The sequence below is a fragment of the Rutidosis leptorrhynchoides genome, chromosome 6, assembly GCF_046630445.1.
Source record: "Rutidosis leptorrhynchoides isolate AG116_Rl617_1_P2 chromosome 6, CSIRO_AGI_Rlap_v1, whole genome shotgun sequence".
NCBI classification, from domain to species: Eukaryota; Viridiplantae; Streptophyta; class Magnoliopsida; order Asterales; family Asteraceae; genus Rutidosis; species Rutidosis leptorrhynchoides.
In genome coordinates, this window is record NC_092338.1 from 196,222,606 (window position 1) to 196,245,133 (window position 22,528).

Genomic DNA, 22,528 nt, shown 5'->3' on the forward strand with positions numbered 1-22,528 from the left:
TCCAGTGAAACAAATAATCCTGTTTCAGATGAAACAACTCCTCCCGTTCTCTCGAACTGACCAGTTTTTTACAGCGTCACTTAATGATTTAAAGCGGCGAGGCTCGCCGCAAAAAAAAAAAAAACAGAAAACAAATAACCAGTCGATTACAGAAAATATGTTTCACTTTAACACCAACACAAAGAAACTGCACTCTCGACGATTTTAAGTTCAGTCTGACTACATCCATCAATTTCCACCTAAATTCTTCACCAATCTTTCATCAAGGTTAGTGTTTTACTTATCTTTTTTTTGTTTTTTTTCTAATTTATGCTAATATCTTGGATTTGTTTCTTTTTCTTTGTTTAATAAGCTAATTTGCTTCTTTAAACTTGCTTCTTTAATAACAATTCTGAATTATGTTGTTAGGGTTCTTAGTTTTTGAAGGATAATTGTTAGTGTTAAATTTTAAATTAAGAATTTGTAAGTTGTAAGTTTAATAATTTTGATTTCATGTGTATGTTAGTAATGTGTATGTTATAAGTTAGTAATTTGTAAGTTAGATACTTGTAAGTTAGTAATTGTATGTTGTAAGTTAGTAATTTGTAAGTTAAATACTTGTAAATTAGTAATTTGTATGTTGTAAGTTGTTAGTTAGATACTTGTTAGTTAATTACTTGTTAAATTGTATGTTTTCTATGATATTAGTTTCGGTATGCTAATTCTTTCCCTTTTTAAACCGTATAGATTATGTTAGTGATTAATTTTAGATTGTATACTTGCTAGATTGTGACATGGACGAGAATGAAGATGATGAATGTGAACCTATGTGTTGACATAAGTTTATGTAATAGATTAGTAGCGTACGGTTTTAATGATGTAATGTATTGTATTTCTATTTTACCATGGTAAATGTAATTTATCTTTCATGTAATTTGGAGGTTGCACTATATAAAGCAACCTTCCACTTTTGTAATAAACTAGTTATCATATTTACACATTATCATCTATCAAACTCTCTCTAGTGTTCTTGCATAACTCATACCCTAACCCACACAAACACATAGAAACCCATCGGTTTAGGCATCTAAAGGGACTAACACTATGGATTATATTAGTGATTGATTTTGAAGGGGTTTGTATAAAATTTCTTAAAACAATTTAGCAGTGAAAGCACGTACAACAATTTTTAAACCTTTCAAAAACCCCCCACCAAGGATCCAATTGCATGTTGTTAAGAAAACTAAATAATAAATAGTGAGTTTAAAGACTACAACCTTTGAAGACTTTGAACTTGAGAAGTTATGGATACTAAAAATACTAAGAAGCTAATGTAGCCTTCCTCTATCGATAATCCACACGAAAGCAAACTCTAATATCAACCGGATGCTAGTCCTTCACCACCCTTGAAAACAAGTATAAGAAACAATTCTTTCTTAATTCTTGTTTTAAATCTATCTTGTATTCACAGTAGTCTTTCAAACATGAATGAAAACTTAGAAGTTGTTAGTAACTAAAGAGAATAATACTTGCATGTGTGTGTTTTCTTACTTGTCCCAAAATGTACGAATGTTCTAATATATTTAAAGAAACACATTAGCAAGTCATGATGAAAGGCAATACTTCATCATTTCACTTTAAACAAGTCATCATGAAAGTAAATGCTTCATCATTTCACTTTAATAATATGACTTTAATAATGTATACTTATACATTATATAATTAACAAGATATAAAGAAGTAAGTAATATACTTGTTACTTACTCACATACATGTTTATGTAATTGTATTCATTCTCATACAATTGTAGTATTATCATTTATATTAAATAACAATGTCACAACATGTATAATAGGGTTGTAATATTCGAATCATATTCAAATATGTAATTGATATTTATTTGCTCATTGTGTGTGACCCTTTAGGTTCAAACATCATTAGTAGTATAGACATAAGTTGTGTCTTGGGCATTAATAACCAACATTATCCCACTTGCACAAGATTCAATGTATGTCAACACAGACAGTGGTAAACGTCTAGCAACATGCCACTGCCCCTAACAACACTTGAAAATGTGTCATTCCGAGCATCCATTGATTCTTAAGTTTAAACTTCAAATCAATATATAGGTAAGGTATCAGTTATCCCTTTGTTACTGACATCACATTGAGCATGAGACATGGATAGTAATCAATCTCATATTTAGCTCATACATTATGTTACTCGATCAAGATTGAAAATGATAAAACAAACACCGTTGAATATATCAACATAGTTTGAGCGTGGCCACACATCTTAATCAATTTAAATAATCGAGGGGCCCATAGATGTCAATCTCTCATCCAGATGAGAGGAACAAATCCCGTCTAGACTACACATGTCTCTCATGTGTCTCATATTATACTTAACAATAGCTTTTATGATTGCCTGGCTAAAGAACAATGTTTGACTATGTCAAAGTATAACAATACTCACACTTAAGACCCAATATGTATCTACAGTCTAAGGATATAAAGATATTACCATTTTCAAGAATCACTTATGACATCGATCCATGAAGTGATCTAGAAAGCGGGTCATGTCCAATGTTTATTCTGTAATAAACATAGGTGAATTTGGTTGCAACTCCCTTGCTCTACTTTCATCTTCATGAAAGTCAACCAACTTATTCACATTAGTCTTAACCCACAACTATTCCTATAGTTGTGACCGACTATGGACGTTTTTGAATAACGGGGTTATTCAAGGATTTAAACATACAAATAAAGAACACAACAATTATTAATGAGTATGATTATCTCCAAATACATCATATCATTTAATATAAATGTTGCATAAATGTTCTAAAATATCATAATACTAAATTACAAATCATTCCAATCATTAACATTACAAAGCCCTATGCACCGAGCATGACCCTCATGTTTTGATTATGCCAAAGCCTTTGTAAAAGGATCAACAAGGTTTTGATTTGTGTGAACTTTGTGAATACAAACATCTCCATCTCCCACTATGTGTCGTATATAGTGGAATCTTCTAAGGATATGTTTGGTGCTGTGATGCGATCTAGGTTCTTTTGCTTGAGCAATAGCACCATTGTTGTCGTAAAATATTTCTATAGGGTCTTCTATGCTTGGCATCACCCCTAAATAAACAATGCTCTTTTTCATCCACACAGCCTCTTGTGCTACCTCCGATGCATCAATGTATTCAGCTTCGGTAGTAGATTGTGCAACTACTTTCTGCTTAGAACTTTTCCAAGTTATAGCTCCTCCATTCAAGATAAAGACATATCCAGATTGTGATCGTGAATCATCTCTATCTGTTTAGAAGCTAGCATCTGTGTAGCACTTTACAGTAAGATCTTCTTCCACACCACCATAAATCAAGAACATATCTTTAGTCCTTCTCAAGTACTTTAGGATGTTCTTGACAGCTATCCAGTGGCTTTCACCTGGATTTTATTGGTATCTACTCGTCATGCTCAAAGCATACGATACATCTGGTCTTGTGCATAACATGGCATACATAATGGATCCAATTACAGAAGTATATGGATTTCCATTCATTCATCTAAGCTCATCAATTGTGCTAGGACTTTGAGAATTGCTCAATATTGTACCATGTGACATTGGCAAAAATCCACGTTTGGAATCTTGCATCTTGAATCTTTTTAGAATCTTTTCAATATATGCACTTTGGCTCAAGCTGATTAGCCGCTCTGATCTATCTCTATGAATTTTTATTCCTAGAATATAAGCTGCATCGCCAAGGTCTTTCATTTGAAAACACTTCCCAAGCCAAGACTTTACCTTTTGTAAAGTTGGGATGTCATTTCCAATAAGTAGTATATCATCTACATATAAGATTAAAAATACTACTATGCTCCCACTAGCCCTTTTGTAAACACATGGATCATCTTCATTTTGGATAAAATCAAACTCTTTTATTTTCTCGTCAAAATGAAGATTCCAACTTCTAGATGCTTGCTTTAATCCGTAAATGGCTCTTTTAAGCTTACACACTTTATTAGGATACTTAGGATTTACAAAACCTTCTGGTTGTTCCATATAGACATCTTCACTTAAGTGTCCATTAAGGAATGCAGTTTTGACATCCATTTGCCATATCTCATAGTCATAATATGCGGCTATGGCAATGAGTATTCTAATTGATTTTAGCATGGCTACTGGAGAGAAAGTTTCGTCATAGTCAATAGCATGAGTTTGAGTGAAACCTTTCGCCACTAGTCTTGCCTTAAATGTATGTACATTTCCGTCCATATCGGTTTTTTTCTTGAAAATTCATTTGCTCCCAACAGCCTTGCTGTCAGGAGGTAGATTAACTAAGTCCCATACTTCGTTGTCATACATGGACTGCATCTCATCATTCATGGCTTCATGCCATTTCTTAGATTCAGGATCTAATATAGCATCTTTGTAGTTAATGGGCTCACTTTGATCCACTAAGAAAATGTCGTCATATCTTTGGGGACTATGACGAGGTCTACTAGATCTACTAATGTCTTGTGTTACTTTAGGTTCCTGAGCAACCAATTGTTCAGGTTCTTCAATAATTTGTTGATAGCTAGTGCCAACCTCAGGTGTGATATTTTGTGGTTCTTGAATTTCTTCAAGTTCTACATTACTCCCACTTGCTTTATTTAATAGAAACTCCTTTTCTAGAAAAGTAGCTTGTCTAGAAACAAACACTTTGTTCTCGGTAGGATTGTAGAAATAATATCCCATTGAATCCTTTGGGTATCTCACAAAAATGAATTTGATAGATCTGGGATCAAGTTTGTTGGAAGTTTCTTGTCGAACATGAGCTTCACAACCCCAAACTTTCAAAGAAGATAAATTTGGAACCTTTCCATGCCATAACTCATATGGTGTCTTATTTACCTTTTTGGTTGGTACCATATTTAGTATGCGAGCAGCAGATAATAAGGCATAGGTCCAGAAAGATAGAGGAAGTGAAGTATGATTCATCATAGATCGAACCATATCAAGTAGGGTTCGATTCCTCCTCTCAGAAACACCATTTTGTTGTGGTGTTTCAGGTGGAGTGCGTTGTGAAATAATTCCATAATTCTTTAGATGATCGTCAAACTCTTGACACAAGTACTCACCTCCTCGATCCGATCGAAGAACCTTTATCGTTTTGCCTAGCAGATTTTGAACCTCATTTTGAAACACTTTGAACGTTTCAAATGCCTCATGTTTATGTTTCAATAAGTAAACATAACCAAATCTACTGAAATCATCAGTAAATGTAATGAAGTATCTTTCACCATTTCTTGACATAGTTCTAAAAGGACCGCATACATCAGAATGTATAAGTCCCAAAAGATCCTTTGCTCTTTCTCCGGAACCGGAGAAAGGTGCCTTTGTCATCTTCCCGCTTAAACAAGATTCACATACATCAAATGACTCAGAGTTAGTTGATTTTAAAATTTCATCAGATTGGAGTTTGGTTATGCGTTTCTTGTTTATGTGACCAAGATGACAATGCCATAGATAAGTTTGATTCAAGTCATGCTTGGATCTTTTGGTGTTTATGTTATATATAGAACTATTATTGGATGAATCTTGTATGTCAACTTCATATATGCCATTGTGAGGTCGTGCCTCAAAATAAAAAACATCTTTATTGAAAACTGAAATATTACCATTAGGAAAAGCATTCGAGTATCCAGATTCATACAAACGTGCAGCTGAAATAATGTTCCTAGTTAGACTAGGTACATAATAACAATTATTTAATATTAAATACAAGCCATTTGGTAATAATAGTTCATAAATGACTATTGCTACGACCGCAACATGTGCTCAATTGCCAACATGCAATACCAAATCGCCTGGTTTCAGCTTCTTAATCTTTCTTAGTCCATGCACATTATTATAAATGTGAGTTCCACAACCAGTATCAAATACCCATGAATTACTAGAGAAAGCAAATAGTTCGATCATATAGATACCTGAGGTGTTAGAATTGCTAGGCTTTGTCTTTTTCAGCTCTGCAAGGTAAGTCGGGCAGTTACGCTTCCAATGACCAATTTCTCCACAATGGAAACAAGTGGCATCTTTGGCAGGTTTTTCTTTCTTCTTGACAGAATCCTTTGGGACAAACTTTTTGCCTTTGTAGTTGCCTTGACTCTTAGGTTTGCTTTTACCTTTGCCTTTGGCTTGCGGCTTCTTGATTTTTCCTTCCCGAATCATGAGGACATCAGAGGTTTTGGATGGAATATTCTTCTCGGCAGTCTTAAGCATTAAATGCAACTCCGAGATAGATTTCTCCAAATTGTTCATATTGTAGTTCAAGACGAACTGGTCATATGACTTTGGTAGTGAGTTGAGGATCAAGTCTATTGCCAACTCAGGACCAATGGAAGATCCAAGCCTCTCAAGTTGATCTATGTAGCTCTTCATTTTCAGAACATAAGAGCTTACAGATGTCCCCTCTGCCATCTTGCATGCGTGTAACGCTCTGACAGTTTCAAAGCATTGTTGCCTAGCTTGTTGTTGGAACATTTCCTTTAGCTACTTAAGCATCTCAAAGGCAACATGATGTTCCAGGTCCTTTTGCAAGTCTGGAATCATGGTGGCAAACATGAGGCATGCTACCTCTGTGGAGTCATCCGTGTGCTTAGTCCAAGCATCTCGGATGCTCTTAGTGGCATTAGCAGGGGGTTCCTCGGGAACGGGTCCATCAAGTATATACGACTTCTTTTCGACTTTGAGAACAATTCTCAAATTACGATACCAGTCTAAGAAGTTCGTATCATTGAGTTTTTCCTTCTCTAAGACAGATCTTAGCGAAAGGTGGTGAACGGGTGTAGTTGCATTGGGTGACATCTACAAAATTAACAAAGTTCTTTTACTATTTTAATATTTGATCCTTTAATAATTGATTACCCTAACTGTCTTATGAAAAATTAATTTGTTAAAGGCTAGAATCCAAGTTACATTTAACCTTGAGTGGTTGGCTGATGCTCTCTCCACTAAGTTTAAATCAACAAGGTAGGTAGCGATTACCAATTGCAAGTCTAATACAATTTCTATATCTTAATGGGATCCTTAACAACAATTGTCAACTGGTATGTTTAATCCCATCTATGCCTTGGGCCTCTTGTGTTTGGCTGATGCTCTCTCCACAAGAAACACCAATTAAGTTGTCCTATTTAAAAACTATGATGTTCGGCCCAAGACTGTCATGGGAATCGCGAAACACCATCTCGGTAATCACAAGACGACCGTGGTGGTTGGCTGATGCTCTCTCCACAACGACGTACAAATGACAAGCGAGTGTCTTAAAAAGGATGGCATAAACTTACATTTTAAAACGGGTTTTGTGTTTTGTATTATTTCAATTTGACAAAACATTTCGTATAATAATTGTTGCATGCATTCAACAATATATTATACGTATACTTTAGATAAAATCATATTTTATATGTTGGTCTTGAGTTTATAAAATCTCTATTTTAGTCACTCACGGCGTGTTCAATTTTAGACTAATATCCTATATTAATATGTATATATTGAACGCGCTAACTTAAGACCAATTTTAATTTTTAATAAAACTCATTTTTATTTAAAACTTTATACAAGAGTTTGGTTTAAATTTATTAAATTCATAATTTATTAAATTTCATAATTTTAATGTCAATTTTGAGCTTTATGTAAAAAATCCTTTTTATTAAAACTCATTTTATATTTTTATGAAAAACCATTTTCAAAATTATATATAAATTTACCAAACTCTTATTTGTGTTTGATTTGTTAAAAAAAACTTTATTTTCTAGCATGCAAATATCCTATATTCAAACATGTAACATACAAACATAAACACAACAATTAATAGGTGCATAGCCAAGCCTTTTCCTAATCGGTTTTCGTGAGCCAAACGAAGGGACCGGGTCAATCTAAGGACATAACAAATATCCCTGCTCCATTGTGATGTCTTGAAGCTCCCACTTGCCTAGTCAACATTTCGTATTGCAAATGGCTCTTATCTTGAATTTTCTTCATGTCTTGTTACATTTTTATAGATAAAATATACAAGTCTACACTAATACTTTTACATCTCAAAATTAAACAAAACATGAAAAATAAAATTATTACAAACCATTATAAATGAAAGAATAATTTACAACTCAATCGAATTTCAACACAACCAAACATCACAAAATGGTCTAAAGGCTTTCTATGCACCATGCAACTTAATATATATATATATATATATATATATATATATATATATATATATATATATATATATATATATATATATATATATATATATATATATATAGCAACTTCTACAACCATACATGCATGTAAAAGGAATGGTTGTAGCAAATAAAATAACTAAGTTGCATTTTAGAAATCTACAACTTTTCCTTTTTAGAAAAAAAAAGTTGTTCATTTCTAATAATAAGAACAAGTTCGTATTGTATATAACGTAAGTTTCTTAACACATGCAAAAGCGGATCTGATACCACTGAAGGGGTTTGTATAAAATTTCTTAAAATAATTTAGCAGCGAAAGCGCATACAACAATTTTTAAACCTTTCAAAAACCCCCACCAAGGATCCAATTGAATGTTGTTAAGAAAACTAAATAATAAATAGTGAGTTTAAAGACTACAACCTTTGAAGACTTTGAACTTGAGAAGTTATGGATACTAAAAATACTAAGAAGCCAATGTAGCCTTCCTCTATCGATAATCCACACGAAAGTAAACTCTAATATCAACCGGATGCTAGTCCTTCACCATCCTTGAAAACAAGTATAAGAAACAATTCTTTCTTAATTCTTGTTTTAAATCTATCTTGTATTCACAGTAGTCTTTCAAACATGAAAGAAAACTTAGAAGTTGTTAGTAACTAAAGAGAATAATACTTGCATGTGTATGCTTTCTTACTCGTCCCAAAATGTACGAATGTTCTAATATATTTAAAGAAACACATTAGCAAGTCATGATGAAAGGCAATACTTCATCATTTCACTTTAAACAAGTCATCATGAAAGTAAATGCTTTATCATTTCACTTTAATAATATGACTTTAATAATGTATACTTATACATTATATAATTAACAGGATATAAAGAAGTAAGTAATATACTTGTTACTTACTCATATACATGTTTATGTAATTGTATTCATTCTCATACAATTGTAGTATTATCATTTATATTAAATAACAATGTCACAACATGTATAATAGGGTTGTAATATTCGAATCATATTCAAATATGTAATTGATATTTATTTGCTCATTGTGAGTAACCCTTTAGGTTCAAACGTCATTAGTAGTATAGACATAAGTTGTGTCTTGGGCATTAATAACCAACAAATTTTAGATTGTAATTTGTAAAAACACAATATCTTTAACCGTTATCAATATTTGCTCAAGTTAAACTTGTATGTTATTATATGTTCATTTATTTTACTTGTTATATTTGTATGTGTATTTGTATAGTTATATGTCCATCCGTAAGTTTTTATTCTTATATTGATAACATCATAAGTTGCACATGCATATATTTTGTTATACTATTTTACAAATATTCGATGATTGATAGGTTTGAGTGATAATTTTCTTGGATTGTGGTTAAATGACTATTATCAACTCGTAAGGTTTTCTTTTTAACGTTTTCACACTCAACAGTTTAACTTGTATTATATATATATATATATATATATATATATATATATATATATATATATATATATATATATATATATACACCTTTTAATTTGATGATAAAGATTGGTGTGACTTACTGTTGTTTCATTTCTATAATTTGTGCGTTATCTAAGGATATGAAAGAATATGAAAGAATATGGATATGTGTAACACCCCGTTAGAACACACTAACGACGTATTAACTCCTGGTCACACAGTTAATGGTCGCGCCCTCTATATGAGACGTTTTCCGAAAACCAATCGCATTTTTTTCAAAAGACGTTGTCATTAAATGTAAAATAAATCAAAATAGTTTAACATTATACAAAGTAAATAATCCTCAAACATTATTTAAAAGAAACAATTTTAAATGCGACTGTAATTGTCTTGACATAAATCATGCTGGACTTCAATCCAGGGTATGCACCAAGAAAGCACATAGTCATCAAAGTTGCGGAAGAAAAATACCTTTAAGAACCTGAGATAAAACATGAAAACGGTCAAAAATATTATTGAGTGAATCTACAAGTTTAATAAATCAGTTATCTGTTGTTAGACCACGAGATTTCGTTCAAAGTAGTAAAATTTATACATCTGTTATGAGCACTTGAATATAAAGCTTTAACCCGCGGATAGCTAATGCGCTACACGACTTCCTTTACCCTATATAGCATACACTGATCATGTATATGGTTATGAAGTAATAAGAACTCATTTGTTGAGCGAGGTTTGTCAAACCTACGGATCCGTTCTTATAGTTGAAGCCTTACATATGTAATAAATATATTCAAGCTAAAGGCTTTTAGATCAAACTCATATGTATATTCAGTTTTTGTACTCGTGTCTAATGCCTAAAACAGTTTAAAATCAGCATGTTATCTCATCTAAAAAATAAAAGTGTATGGGACTATAGACTCACCTTGAGTACACATGATAATTCACAAGTAAAGAGTAGTCGGATTACTATGACCAAGTAACATAACCTAAATATACCAATATATAGTTGCCCTATTGCTCAGACTGACGCGCTTGTAAAGTAAAAGTCAACAAAAGTCAACTAGTTAATGCAAGTCAAACAAAAGTCAAACTTGGTCAAGTTGTTTTTTTTTTAAAGGAAAACCTACAATCTACACACGAAACCACGAATATTTACATCTCACTGCCTCAAGTGAGGCTTGAACCCACAACTTCTTGGTTGAAGAGTTCCTCTCATACCGCTAGGTCAAGGGCCCTTTGGTAAACTTGGTCAAGTTGGTCAACCTAAGTCAACTACATCCGTAGGTTATGTCAATGATATCACAAGTCAAACCAAGGTCAACTCATAAGTTTTACACATTCGTTTAGCCAATTAACGTTTACTAGTTTAGTTAACGCATGCGTTCATAAAGGTCATGCAATCGAACAAGCATTGTTCACATATGAAACATCAAGAAATTATGATAAACTCCAGATCACAAGTACATGTCATAAGCTTTCTAAAAAGACCAAGCACACTATCATACAATTCCTATAACTCACGTAGCGTGAAAAACTTTCTAGTTTAGTTTCTGTTCGCGCATCAGTTTCATAAAAATTCTCATTTAATCTAGAAAATAGTAAATCATAAAAGGTTAATTGGAGACGGTCACTAACATCCCAAGTTATCAGTCAAAAAAGGGCTAAGCAAACCATGTAGGAAATTTGTACATTTTTGACCAACAAGTCGGACTTTCTGATTTAGACAGAATCCAAACCTATGGTTTCAGCACGCATACAACACATAGCAATTAGGGTTTTTAGAGCTAGACATACAAATGATATATTCTACATAACATACATTTAACAACATATCAGAAGCTCAATCTCCAAAACAATTTCTACTTCATGCTAGACCATTAGATGTACAAACGAGACAGATTCGACTCCATTCAGGTAGTCGTTTTCGGGGTCGATTATACGAGCATCTAGAGATAATTAGCAATGAGGTCTACATGAAAGATTAAGTACTAATCATGTAATTTTCAAAATACAAAAGCTTATTTTCCTGAAAACATTTTATGTGGTTGTTTGACTCAAAAGAAAATCGTTATTTAGCAAGTTTTACCGTAAACGTTCGAGTAAGTATAAAATAAGTTTTACAAACTCAATAGACATGATATCCTAGTCCATTATGTGTGTTTTTCAATTATATATCCAATAAACATCAGTTCATGATTTAAATGCAAACACATAAATTGCAATTTTCAGAATAAAGCACAATTACACGTCAAAAATTCGATTAAGCATAACTAGAGTTATATATAACGAAATCACGTGATTCTTGTGAGCAAAGTGATTAACTTTTTGTTGTATTTACATATAATTACTTTATATTTACATAAAACAAACTCATCATATCAGTAGCATAGCAAAAAAGTTCGTGATTATACCGTAGCATGCAATCCGAGCATTAAAACGACTAATAACGCATACAATTTCAATCAATTGAGCAATAGAACATCTAGACTATGTATTTGATAATACAAATCAGATTTATATAATTAGGGTTTGTAAATTTACCTAAAAAAAGGAATCAATTGATATTACTAGATAGAGAACGACGCGTAGAATCACTTTGATGTTGAAGGTTTAGGTTTGCTAGTTATATAATTAATTAGGGCCTAATCTCAACCCATTAAACAATCTAGTAAGCAAACAAAGTCCACTAAGGGGTGTTTAGGTGGGTTCAACCGAATGGGGTCCATGGGGAGTCCATGGGCTCGTTTTTTCTACTAGCGTGGGCTCGGGTGATCCGTTTCGAGTGCCGTTAACCGTACCAATTTCCCGGAACGTTAATTGTTCAAACGTAATCCAACGTGTTTGATTCATTAAATAAATAATCAATTAAATAAATTTTTATTAAAGTGCATTATTATTAAAAATAATTATTTTATTAAAATTCGATCGTTTCGCAGTCTCGTGAGATCTCTGTTGCAGTTTTTATAACCGTATCATTTTCTCAGTATTTCAAAACACGAAATAAGTTTTCCGATTAATATAATCATATATTAAATATAGTAGTTCATCATAAAATCAAGTATGCATTTAATTCGATTAAATATACAGAACGTACGTAAGTACCGTTAAATAACTTAACGGACAGTTAACAAAGCTTAATGGAAATAGCAGGGTTATTACATTACCTCCCTGTTAATGAAATTTCATCCTGAGATTTAGTGCACATCCGTTGGAGTTGTCTCGTCAGGAAACAGTAGCGGATACTTTTGCTTCATCTGGTCTTCACGTTCCCCGTAAACTCTGGTCATCTGCGTGCGTTCCACCGAACCTTCATAATCAGTATGTTGCTCTGTATTAATCGTTTGACCTCACGGTCCATGATCTCTACAGGTTCCTCTACGAAATGAAGTTTATTATCAACTTGTATCTCTTCCAAAGGGATTATCAGTTTCTCGTCTGACAAACACTTCATCAAGTTTGACACGTGAAACGTATCATGAATCTCGCTAAGCTCTTGAGGTAGATTCAGTCTATAAGCTACGGGTCCAACCCGCTCAGTGATCTCGATTGGTCCAATGTACCTTGGACTTAACTTGCCTCGTTTCCCAAAACGTACTACACCTTTCCAAGGTGATACTTTCAACATAACTCTGTCACCAACCTGAAATTCTAGAGGTCACCTTCGTATATCAGCATAGCTCTTTTGTCGACTTCGAGCCGTTTTCAACCTCTCTTAAATTTGAACAATTTTCTCTGTAGTCTCGTGAATAATCTCAGTACCTGTGAATTGACTGTCCCCTAATTCACTCCAGCAAATGGATAATCTACACTTTCTCCCGTATAACATCTCGAAAGGCGCGACCTTAATACTCGTGTGATAACTGTTGTTGTACGAGAATTCTATTAGTGGTAGATGTCTATCCCATCCGTTCCCAAAGTCAATCACACATGCTCTCAACATGTCCTATAAAGTTTGGATGGTTTTTTCGCTTTGGCCATTGGGGTGATACACCGTAATCATATCAAGTCGAGTTACCATTGCCTTTTGCAATGTTTGCCAAAATCTAGACGTAAACCTGTTGTCGCGGTCGGAGATTATCGACATCGGCACACCATGTCTGGAAACCACTTCCTTTAGGTAAACCTGTACCAACCTTTCCATCTTATCCATTTCGTTAATTGGTAGAAAATAAGCAGATTTGGTGAGACGATCTACAATAACCCAAATGGTGTCGTAACTTGTCACAGTCTTGGGTAACTTAGTGATAAAGTCCATAGCTATACATTCCCATTTCAACTGGGGAATCTCTGGTTGTGTCAGTAGTGCGGGCGGTCTCTGATGTTCAGCCTTGACCTTCGCACATGTCAAGCATTTACCAACGTAAGTAGCAATGTCGGCCTTCAGATTGGGCAACCAATATAGCACCTTAAGATCTTGATACAATTTTTCAGATCTATGGTGAATAGAGTATCTTGACTTGTGTGCCTCATCTTGCACGAGTTCCCTTAGTCTGCCAAATTTTGGAACCCAGATTCTATTAGAAAAGTAGTGAGTTCCATCATCTCTAATGACAAACTGTTTATCTAGGCCCTTGAGAGATTCAATAGCAATATTCTCTTGTGTTATGCTCTCGAGTTGTGCATCGAGAATTCGAGAAGTAAGATTCGTACGGACGGTCATGTTCAGCGATCTAACTCTGAGAGGTTTAGCTTTCTCTTTCCTAATCAAGGCATCTGCGACAACATTAGCCTTTCCAGGATGGTAGTGAATTTCACAGTCATAGTCGGTCAGTAGTTGCACCCAATGTCTCTATCTCATGTTGAGTTGTTTCTGATCGAAGATATGTTGCAAGCTCTTGTGATCGGTGAAGATTGTAAACTTAGTACCATACAAGTTGTGTCTCCACATTTTCAGTGCAAAGACCACAACACCAAGTTCTAAATCATGTGTCGTATAATTCTGTTCATGGATCTTCAACTGTCGTGATCCGTAGGCCATCACTTTCTTCCGTTGCATTAGTACGCAACCAAATCCTTGTCGTGAAACATCGCAATAAATCACGAAATCTTCATTTCCCTCAGGTAAAGATAAAATCGGAGCAGTAATTAATTTATGTTTCAATAACTAAAATACAGACTCATGTTGCTCAGTCCACTCATACTTCTTACCCTTGTGAGTCAATGCTGTCAACGGTCGGGATATAGTAGAAAATCCCTCAATGAATCTCCTATAGTAACCAGCGAGTCCTAAGAATTGCCGAATCTGCGTTGGCAACTTAGGAGTCTCCCATTTCTTGATCGTTTCTATCTTCGTAGGATCAACTTGAATACCATTGATACCTACAATATGACCCACAAATTGAACTTCTTGTAACCAAAAGTCACACATTGAAAACTTCGCATACAGCTGCTCTTTCCTGAGCATCTTTAGTATCAAACGGAGGTGTTGTTCATGCTCTTTCTCATTCTTCGAATATACCAAAATATCATCGATGAACACAATAACAAACTTGTCAAGGTATGGCTTACACACACGGTTCATGAGATCCATGAACACTGTCAGTGCGTTCATCAAACCAAATGGCATTACTGTAAATTCTTGATCTCCGTAGCATGTTCTGAACGCTTTCTTCGGTATACCAGTTTCTTTTACTCTCATCTAATGATAAACTGACCTCAAGTTAATCTTAGAGTAACATCCAGATCCCTGCAGCTGATCAAACTGATCATCGATTCTCGGTAGTGGATATATATTCTTGATAGTCAGCTTATTCAGTTCCTTATAATCAATACAAAGTCTCATGGATCCATCTTTCTTCTTAACAAAAAGAACCGGAGCTCCCCATGGTGAAGAATTCAGTCGAATGAGTCCCTTGTCTATAAACTCTTGTAACTGACTAGATAACTCTTGCAATTCAGAATGTGCAAGTCTATACAGTGCGCATGCTACAGGTGCCGCTCCAAGTATTAAGTTAATCTGAAATTCTACATCTCTATGTGGTGGAAGACCTGGCAATTCTTCCAGAAAAACATCGGGAAAATCTCTGACAATCGATACATCTTTGAGTTTCTTGACTTTAGGTTCGGTTTTGCTCAGGTGAACCAACATTGCAAGACAACCCTTTCTAATGTGGTTCTGCGCATTCAAACAGTTAATGAAATGCAATGGTGTGTTGTTTCGCTCTCCGTACACCATCAAAGGATCACCATTAGCAATACGAATGTCAATATCTTTCTAGTAGCAGAAAATATCGGCTCTATTATCGGATAAATAGTCTATTCCGACCACTAAGTCAAAACTTCCCAATTTTATCGGTATCACAACAATACTAAAAGATTTCCCAGTTAAGTTCAAAGTACACCCGCGATAGATTTGGGCAGCTTTCATTAGGTTACTGTTCCCTAGTTCTATAGAATATAGGTTTTCAAACGATGATACAAGATTCTTAATATTATGGAAAAAAATCCTTAGACACAAAACTTCTATCAGCACCAGAATCAAAAAGTACATAAGCATGATGATTGTCGAATAAGAACGTACCCATGACCAACTTCGGATCATCACGAGCTTGCTTGAATTGATGTTGAATGCTCTACCTTTAGCAGTCTCGGTAGTCTTCTTCACATTAGGGCAATCCCTTCTATAATGGACAGTCTTACCATATCCATATCAGCTATTCGTGTCAATCTTACAGTCCTTCGCCAAGTGTCCACGCCTCTTACATTTAACACAAATCATCCTATTACAAGTTCCCGGACGATGCTTGTTACACCTAGTACAAAGTGTATGCTTTCCCTAATACCCTGATATAGTATTCGGGACAGCAGCAGTACCCTTAGTAGTCTCTTGTTTCTTGTGGAATTGCTGGTTAGAGTTCTTATCATGACCATGATTCCATTTTTTCTTACCATTTCTAGAGGGTTCTCATTAGTCACCACAACTTTACTGTCACTCGCATCTTGATCAAGTAACAAATCAGCCATGTCTATGGCTTCCTGCACAGTCTTAAGCTTCGAAGTAGTTACACCACTCCGGATCGTTCCAGTCAAACCCTCGGTATATTGCTCCACTTTCCTGTTCGCAGTTGGGATCATTTCTGGGCACATCAAAGCTAACTCAAAGAATCTCTTGTTCTAACTAACAAGATCAGTACCCACAAGCTTGAACTCTTGAAACTCTTGTTCCATCCTCTTAATCTCATTATTGGGGCAGTACTCCTCAATCATACGTTGCTAAAGAGTCTCCCATGGTGTAGCAAACGCATGATCAAGTCCCACTGATGATGCATAACCATTCCACCAAGTTAGTGCACTATCAGACAACGTGCACGAAGCAAACTTCATCTTGTCCACTTCCCTAGTCTTACTTATTCGGAACACAGATTCCAATTTCTCAAACCATCTAGTTAGACAAACTGGTCCTTTGGTTCCACGAAAAGCATGAGGTTTGCAACTAGTGAACATCTTGTACGTACATCCTCCTTGACCGTTGTTACTATTAGTACCATTGTTGTTGTTGCTAGTGTTCCCTTGATTATTACGGGCCATCTTAGCACGCTCGGCTACCATGCCTTCGGCAACATGTCTTCGGACCATAGTATCTATAAATTCCTTAGGAGGCATTATCTTCAAGACAAAATAATACACCAGATGAGTTCAATGAAAACAACAGCTTAAAAGTATACTACAACGAGTAGTGATGCATAGTAAGTGGTAGTAAATCTCATAGATTTAGTAGTGATAGTAGTGGATAGTAGTGAGTAGTGTTAGCTAGTAGTAGTAAACACTAATATATATATATATATATATATATATATATATATATATATATATATATATATATATATATATATAACAACAATTTAGCAGTAGATTATCATAGAGCATAACAATGTACAAATATATCACCACACAACACATAACATGTCATTAAGTAAAATATCCATCATGCCATAGGTAAATAATCCAATAATCATATATAAAGAAATAGTAATCATCTACAAGTATGTATGTAAAATAGCCGGCAAAAACCCACCGGTAAGTCTAGGATAAAATAATTAAGTAATAAAATATCCAAAGTAGTGGAAACAAGCACGGTGACACAAAACGACTCTACTTGGGAGTACGCTCTTTATCAAGTAGACGGCTGAGAACATCCTCTACTAGCTTAAGTATCGCGTTCATAATCCCTAGAGTAACCTCTTCAGTAGCTGAGGTAGTAGGAGTAGTAGGCGTGGCACTAGTAGACGGACGATTAGAGTCATGCAATGAAACCTTAGGAGCAACTGGTGTGACAACCTTGCTATTTCCGTTAATCTTCGTTAACAGCCTGTTAAGTTATTTAACGGTACTTACTTTCGTTTCGTGTATTTAATCGAATTAAATGCATACATGAGTTCATGATGAACTACTATTTAACATATGATTATATTAGCCGGAAAACTTATTTCATGTTTTGAAATACTGAGAAAACGATACGGTTTTGAAAACTGCAAGAGAGGTCTCACGATATTGCAAAACACTCGATTTTTGATAAACTAATTATTTTTAATAATTATTCGCTTTAATAAAAACTTAATAAATTTATTATTTATTTAAGGAATTAAACCCAGTGGATTGTGTTTTAACGACCGGTTAACGTATCTGGAACACGGTACGGTTAACGGCACTCGAAACGGATCACTGAACGCGAGCTAGTAAGCAAAACGAGCCCATGGACTACCCATGGACCCCCCATCGGCTGAACCCCCTAATGAACCTCTTGTTGGACTTAACTACACACTAGTTTGCTTAATGGATTATAATTAGGCCCTAATTGGAATATAACTAGCTAGATTAAACACTGTAACCCTCATTCTTGCCCTAAACAAATCGACAGAGCCTCTCCCTCTCCTTCCTTGTGATCGTCGACATCCATCACCACCATAGCCACCATCAAAACTCAAAATTAGACAAGACCTTGAAACTCAAAGTTGTTCTATGCGTCGTTCTACATTTAGTAATACCAATTAATTGCCTGATTAAGGTATATTTGCAAACCCTAATTATTTAAATCTGATTTTTATTATTTTTTGCATGGTCTATATGTTCTATTGCTCGATTGGTTGTATTTGTACACGTTATTAGTCGTTATAATGCTTGGATTGCATGCTAGGGTTTAATCACTAATTTGTTTGCTATGCTACTGATAATATGAGTTTATTTTATGTAAATATAATGTATTTAGATGGAAAGCCATCGAAATACCATTGATTTTGCTCGCAAGAATCGCATGATTTCGTTATGTATGGCTATAGTTATGCTTAACTGAAGTTTCGGTGTGTAATTATGCTTTATTCCGAAAACTGAAATTTATGTGTTTGGAATTAGTTCATGAACTGATGTTAGATGGATAGATAATTAAAAAACACATAAAATGGATTAGGATATCATAGCTATTGGATTTGTGAAAGTCATTTTGTGCGTAATTGAACGTTGACGGTAAAACTTGTTAAACAACGATGTTCCTTTGAATCAAATGACCACTTAACCTGAGTTTTGGAAAACAAGCTTTTGTATTCTGGAAAGTACATCATTAGTACTTGATCTTTCATGCAGACCTCTTGTGCTAATTGTCTCTGGTTGCTCGTATAATCGACCCCGAAAATGACTACCTGAACGGGATAGAATCTATTTCGTTTGAACATTTAATTGTCTATCATGAAGTAGAAATTGATTTAGAGCTTGAGCTTCTGGTATGTTGTTTAATGTATGTTATATAGAATATATCATTTGTATGTCTAGCTCTGGAAACTCTAATTGCTATGTGTTGTATGCGTGCCGAAACCAAAGGTCTGGAATCTGTCCAAATCAGAAAGTCCAACTTGTTTGTCAAAACTGTACAAATTGGCAACATGGTTTTCTTAGATCTTTTTATCACTGATAACTTGGAATGTTTATGATCTTCTCCAAATAGCCGTTTGTGATTTACTATTTTCTAAATTAAATGAGTAGATTTCTAATACTGATGCGCAAACAGAAACTGAACTAGAAATATTTGCATGCTACGTAATATCTAGGAATCGTATGATAGCGTGCTTAGTATTTTTAGAAAGCTTATGACATGTACTTGTGATCTGGAAATTGCTTGATGTGTCATTTGTGAAAAATGCTTGTCCGATTGCATGATCGTTGTGAATACATAAGATAACTAAACTAGTAAACATTAATTTGCTAAATGAATCTTTGAAACTTATTAGTTGACCTTGGTTTGACCTTGTGATATCATTGACATGACCTACTGATGTAGTTGACTTAGGTTGACCAACTTGACCAAGTTTTACTTTTGTTGACTTGCTTGACTAGTTGACTTTTGTGTTGACTTTTACTCTACAAGTGCGTCGGTCTGAGCAATAGGACAACTGTAATGTGAGTCAGTCTATTAAACTAAACTATGTAACTATATATTGGTACATTTAGGTTACATTACTCGGTCGTAGTAATTCAACTACTCTTTACTTGTGATTTTCAAGTGCACTCAAGGTGAGTCTACAGTCCCATACTCTTTTACTTTTTGGGATGAGATAACATGCTATTTTGAAACTATTTTACGCATTAGACACGAGTACAAAAAACTAAATATACATATTAGTTCGATCTAAAAGCCGTTAGCTTGAATATATTTATTACATACGTAAGGCTCAAAATATAAGAACAGATCCGTAGGTTTGACAAACCTCGCTCAACGAACGAGTACTTATTACTTCGTAACCATATACTTGATCAGTATATGTTATATAGGGTAAAGGAAGTCGTGTAGTGTATTAGCTATCTGTGATGACCCGAGAATTTCTGACAAAATTTAAACTTTATTTTTATATGGTTTCGACACGATAAGCAAAGTCTGTAATGTTGAAGTCTCAAAAATTTTGAACTGTTTCATATATTCAATTACCCTTCTACTTTTCTCGATGATTCACGAACCATTGCTTGAAAATATGTGGATATATATAAATATGTGTATATATAAATATATGTATATATATATAATAACATGAACATTAATAAACTATTATATACATTGATTGTTATAAACAAATATTTAAAATAAAATACATTGTAATAAAAACTATTATTTTATATGTATATTTCTTGTATATATATATTGTTATATTTAATTTAATTATTTAATATATATTTATTTGCGTAGTAAATTTTGTTATTTAAAACTGTTTATATATATACATAGTGTATATTAAATTTAATTAATTTTGAACTTAAATTGTAAATGTCTGTAACTTTCGGTTGACGTTTAATTATTTTAAAATAGGTCTAATATATATATATATATATATATATATATATATATATATATATATATATATATATATATATATATGTGAAGTTTTAAAATAAAAGTTGGTACATAATTTGATTAAAAATATAATAGTTTTGATATATTATTATTATTTTTTTCCCTTTTCAACCTAAGTTTTTGTACTCCGTACATATTAATTGGAACAGAAAATAAATAATTATAGAACCTTTTTGATCAGGTTTCAAACAAGTAATGACCAGAATAAATAAATGGACTTAAATTGAAAATTTGGAATTTTTAGGAACACTTTTATACGTTAACTATTTAGCAATGGACACGCCCCGTAAAAACGGTCGGCAGGTAATAGTTTAATTATACACGTGAATGAAATATATGATTAAGGTCACTGTTCGTTTTGGCTTTTAATATCTAAGTTATATATCTATGTATATCCATTACATATGATTACATACAACATTGCCGAGATCAAACACAACATTTCAAACACAACATTTCACATGAAATATTATGATGGACTGCTGCAAATGAATTAAATTATTTCTGTTGTTGGCCGACTACAACTTTTGATACTTGGTTTTTTAAATTTCTATTGCCGAGATCAAACACACAATTTCACATAATTCCGGTTCTACGTTCTATAGCCCAAGGTTGATGATGACATTAAACAATGATGATGATGTAATTATGGTGTTATAATGCATGATTCATGATGATGATGGTATGTGGCGAATGACTATAATATAACGATATATAAAAAAAGAGTATGATACATGATGATTAGATTAGGACGATGATCATGGATTTTTCAGATGATGATATATATAATTATAAATATGATTATGATTATAGTTATAATGATGTTATGATCGCGAGAAGATAATATACATGATGATGATGATCTCACGAGTTGATGATGTTCATTGATGATGATGTCGGTTAAAGTTACAGTGATGATGGAAGGATTATAATGAAAATGGCGATTCAAATGATGTTAATGATGATGACCGTATGATGTTAGAGATGATGATGAGATGATGATGAGATGATGACATGTTGATGTTATGAAAATGATAATCACATAAAATGATATGGTATAATATTTTTTTATTATTATCATTATTATTATTTTTATCATTTTATTATTTTTATTACTATTAATATTATTAATATTATTATTATTATTATTATTATTAATGTTATTCATTATTAGGATAATAAGTATTATTATTAATACGATTATTAAAATTATCATTTTATTAAAATTATCATTTTTTTTATCATTAAAACTATCATTATTATTATTATTAAAAATTATCCTTATTTTTATCACTTTTATTTTTAATATTATTACTATGAATATTATTATTATTTTTATGAATATTACTATTAATATAATTTTGTAGATATTATTATTATTATCATCATTATTATCATTATAAACATTATTATTATTACTATTATTGTTATCATTATATTTATTATTATTATTGTTATCCTCATTAGAAAAATTATTATCATTATAACTATTATTATTAAGATAAAAATGATATATTTAATACATA

At 33.3% G+C, this 22,528-nt stretch overlaps 1 protein-coding gene across 1 annotated transcript; it reads right to left on the reverse strand.

Moving 5' to 3' along the window:
* Positions 1–6,521: 6,521 nt before the first annotated feature.
* Positions 6,522–14,330, reverse strand: LOC139854341 (uncharacterized). The gene is made up of 4 exons (XM_071843647.1): positions 13,934–14,330; positions 13,686–13,861; positions 12,978–13,310; positions 6,522–6,836 (listed from the first exon to the last, which is right to left on the reverse strand). The coding sequence occupies exons 1-4, from the start codon at positions 14,328–14,330 to the stop codon at positions 6,522–6,524; spliced, it is 1,221 nt and encodes a 406-aa protein (XP_071699748.1).
* Positions 14,331–22,528: the final 8,198 nt, after the last annotated feature.

What these genes read in the sequence shown, in the direction of transcription:
- LOC139854341 (XM_071843647.1), bottom strand. Translation starts at nt 14,330, where the DNA reads ATGACCGTCCGTACGAATCTTACTTCTCGAATTCTCGATGCACAACTC. An exon ending in AAACATTGCAAAAGGCAATG is followed by an intron (nt 13,311 to 13,685) that starts GTAACTCGACTT and finishes CTAGAATTTCAG; the next exon opens with GTTGGTGACAGAGTTATGTT. An exon ending in GCAACATACTGATTATGAAG is followed by an intron (nt 6,837 to 12,977) that starts GTTCGGTGGAAC and finishes TTAATTTTGTAG; the next exon opens with ATGTCACCCAATGCAACTAC.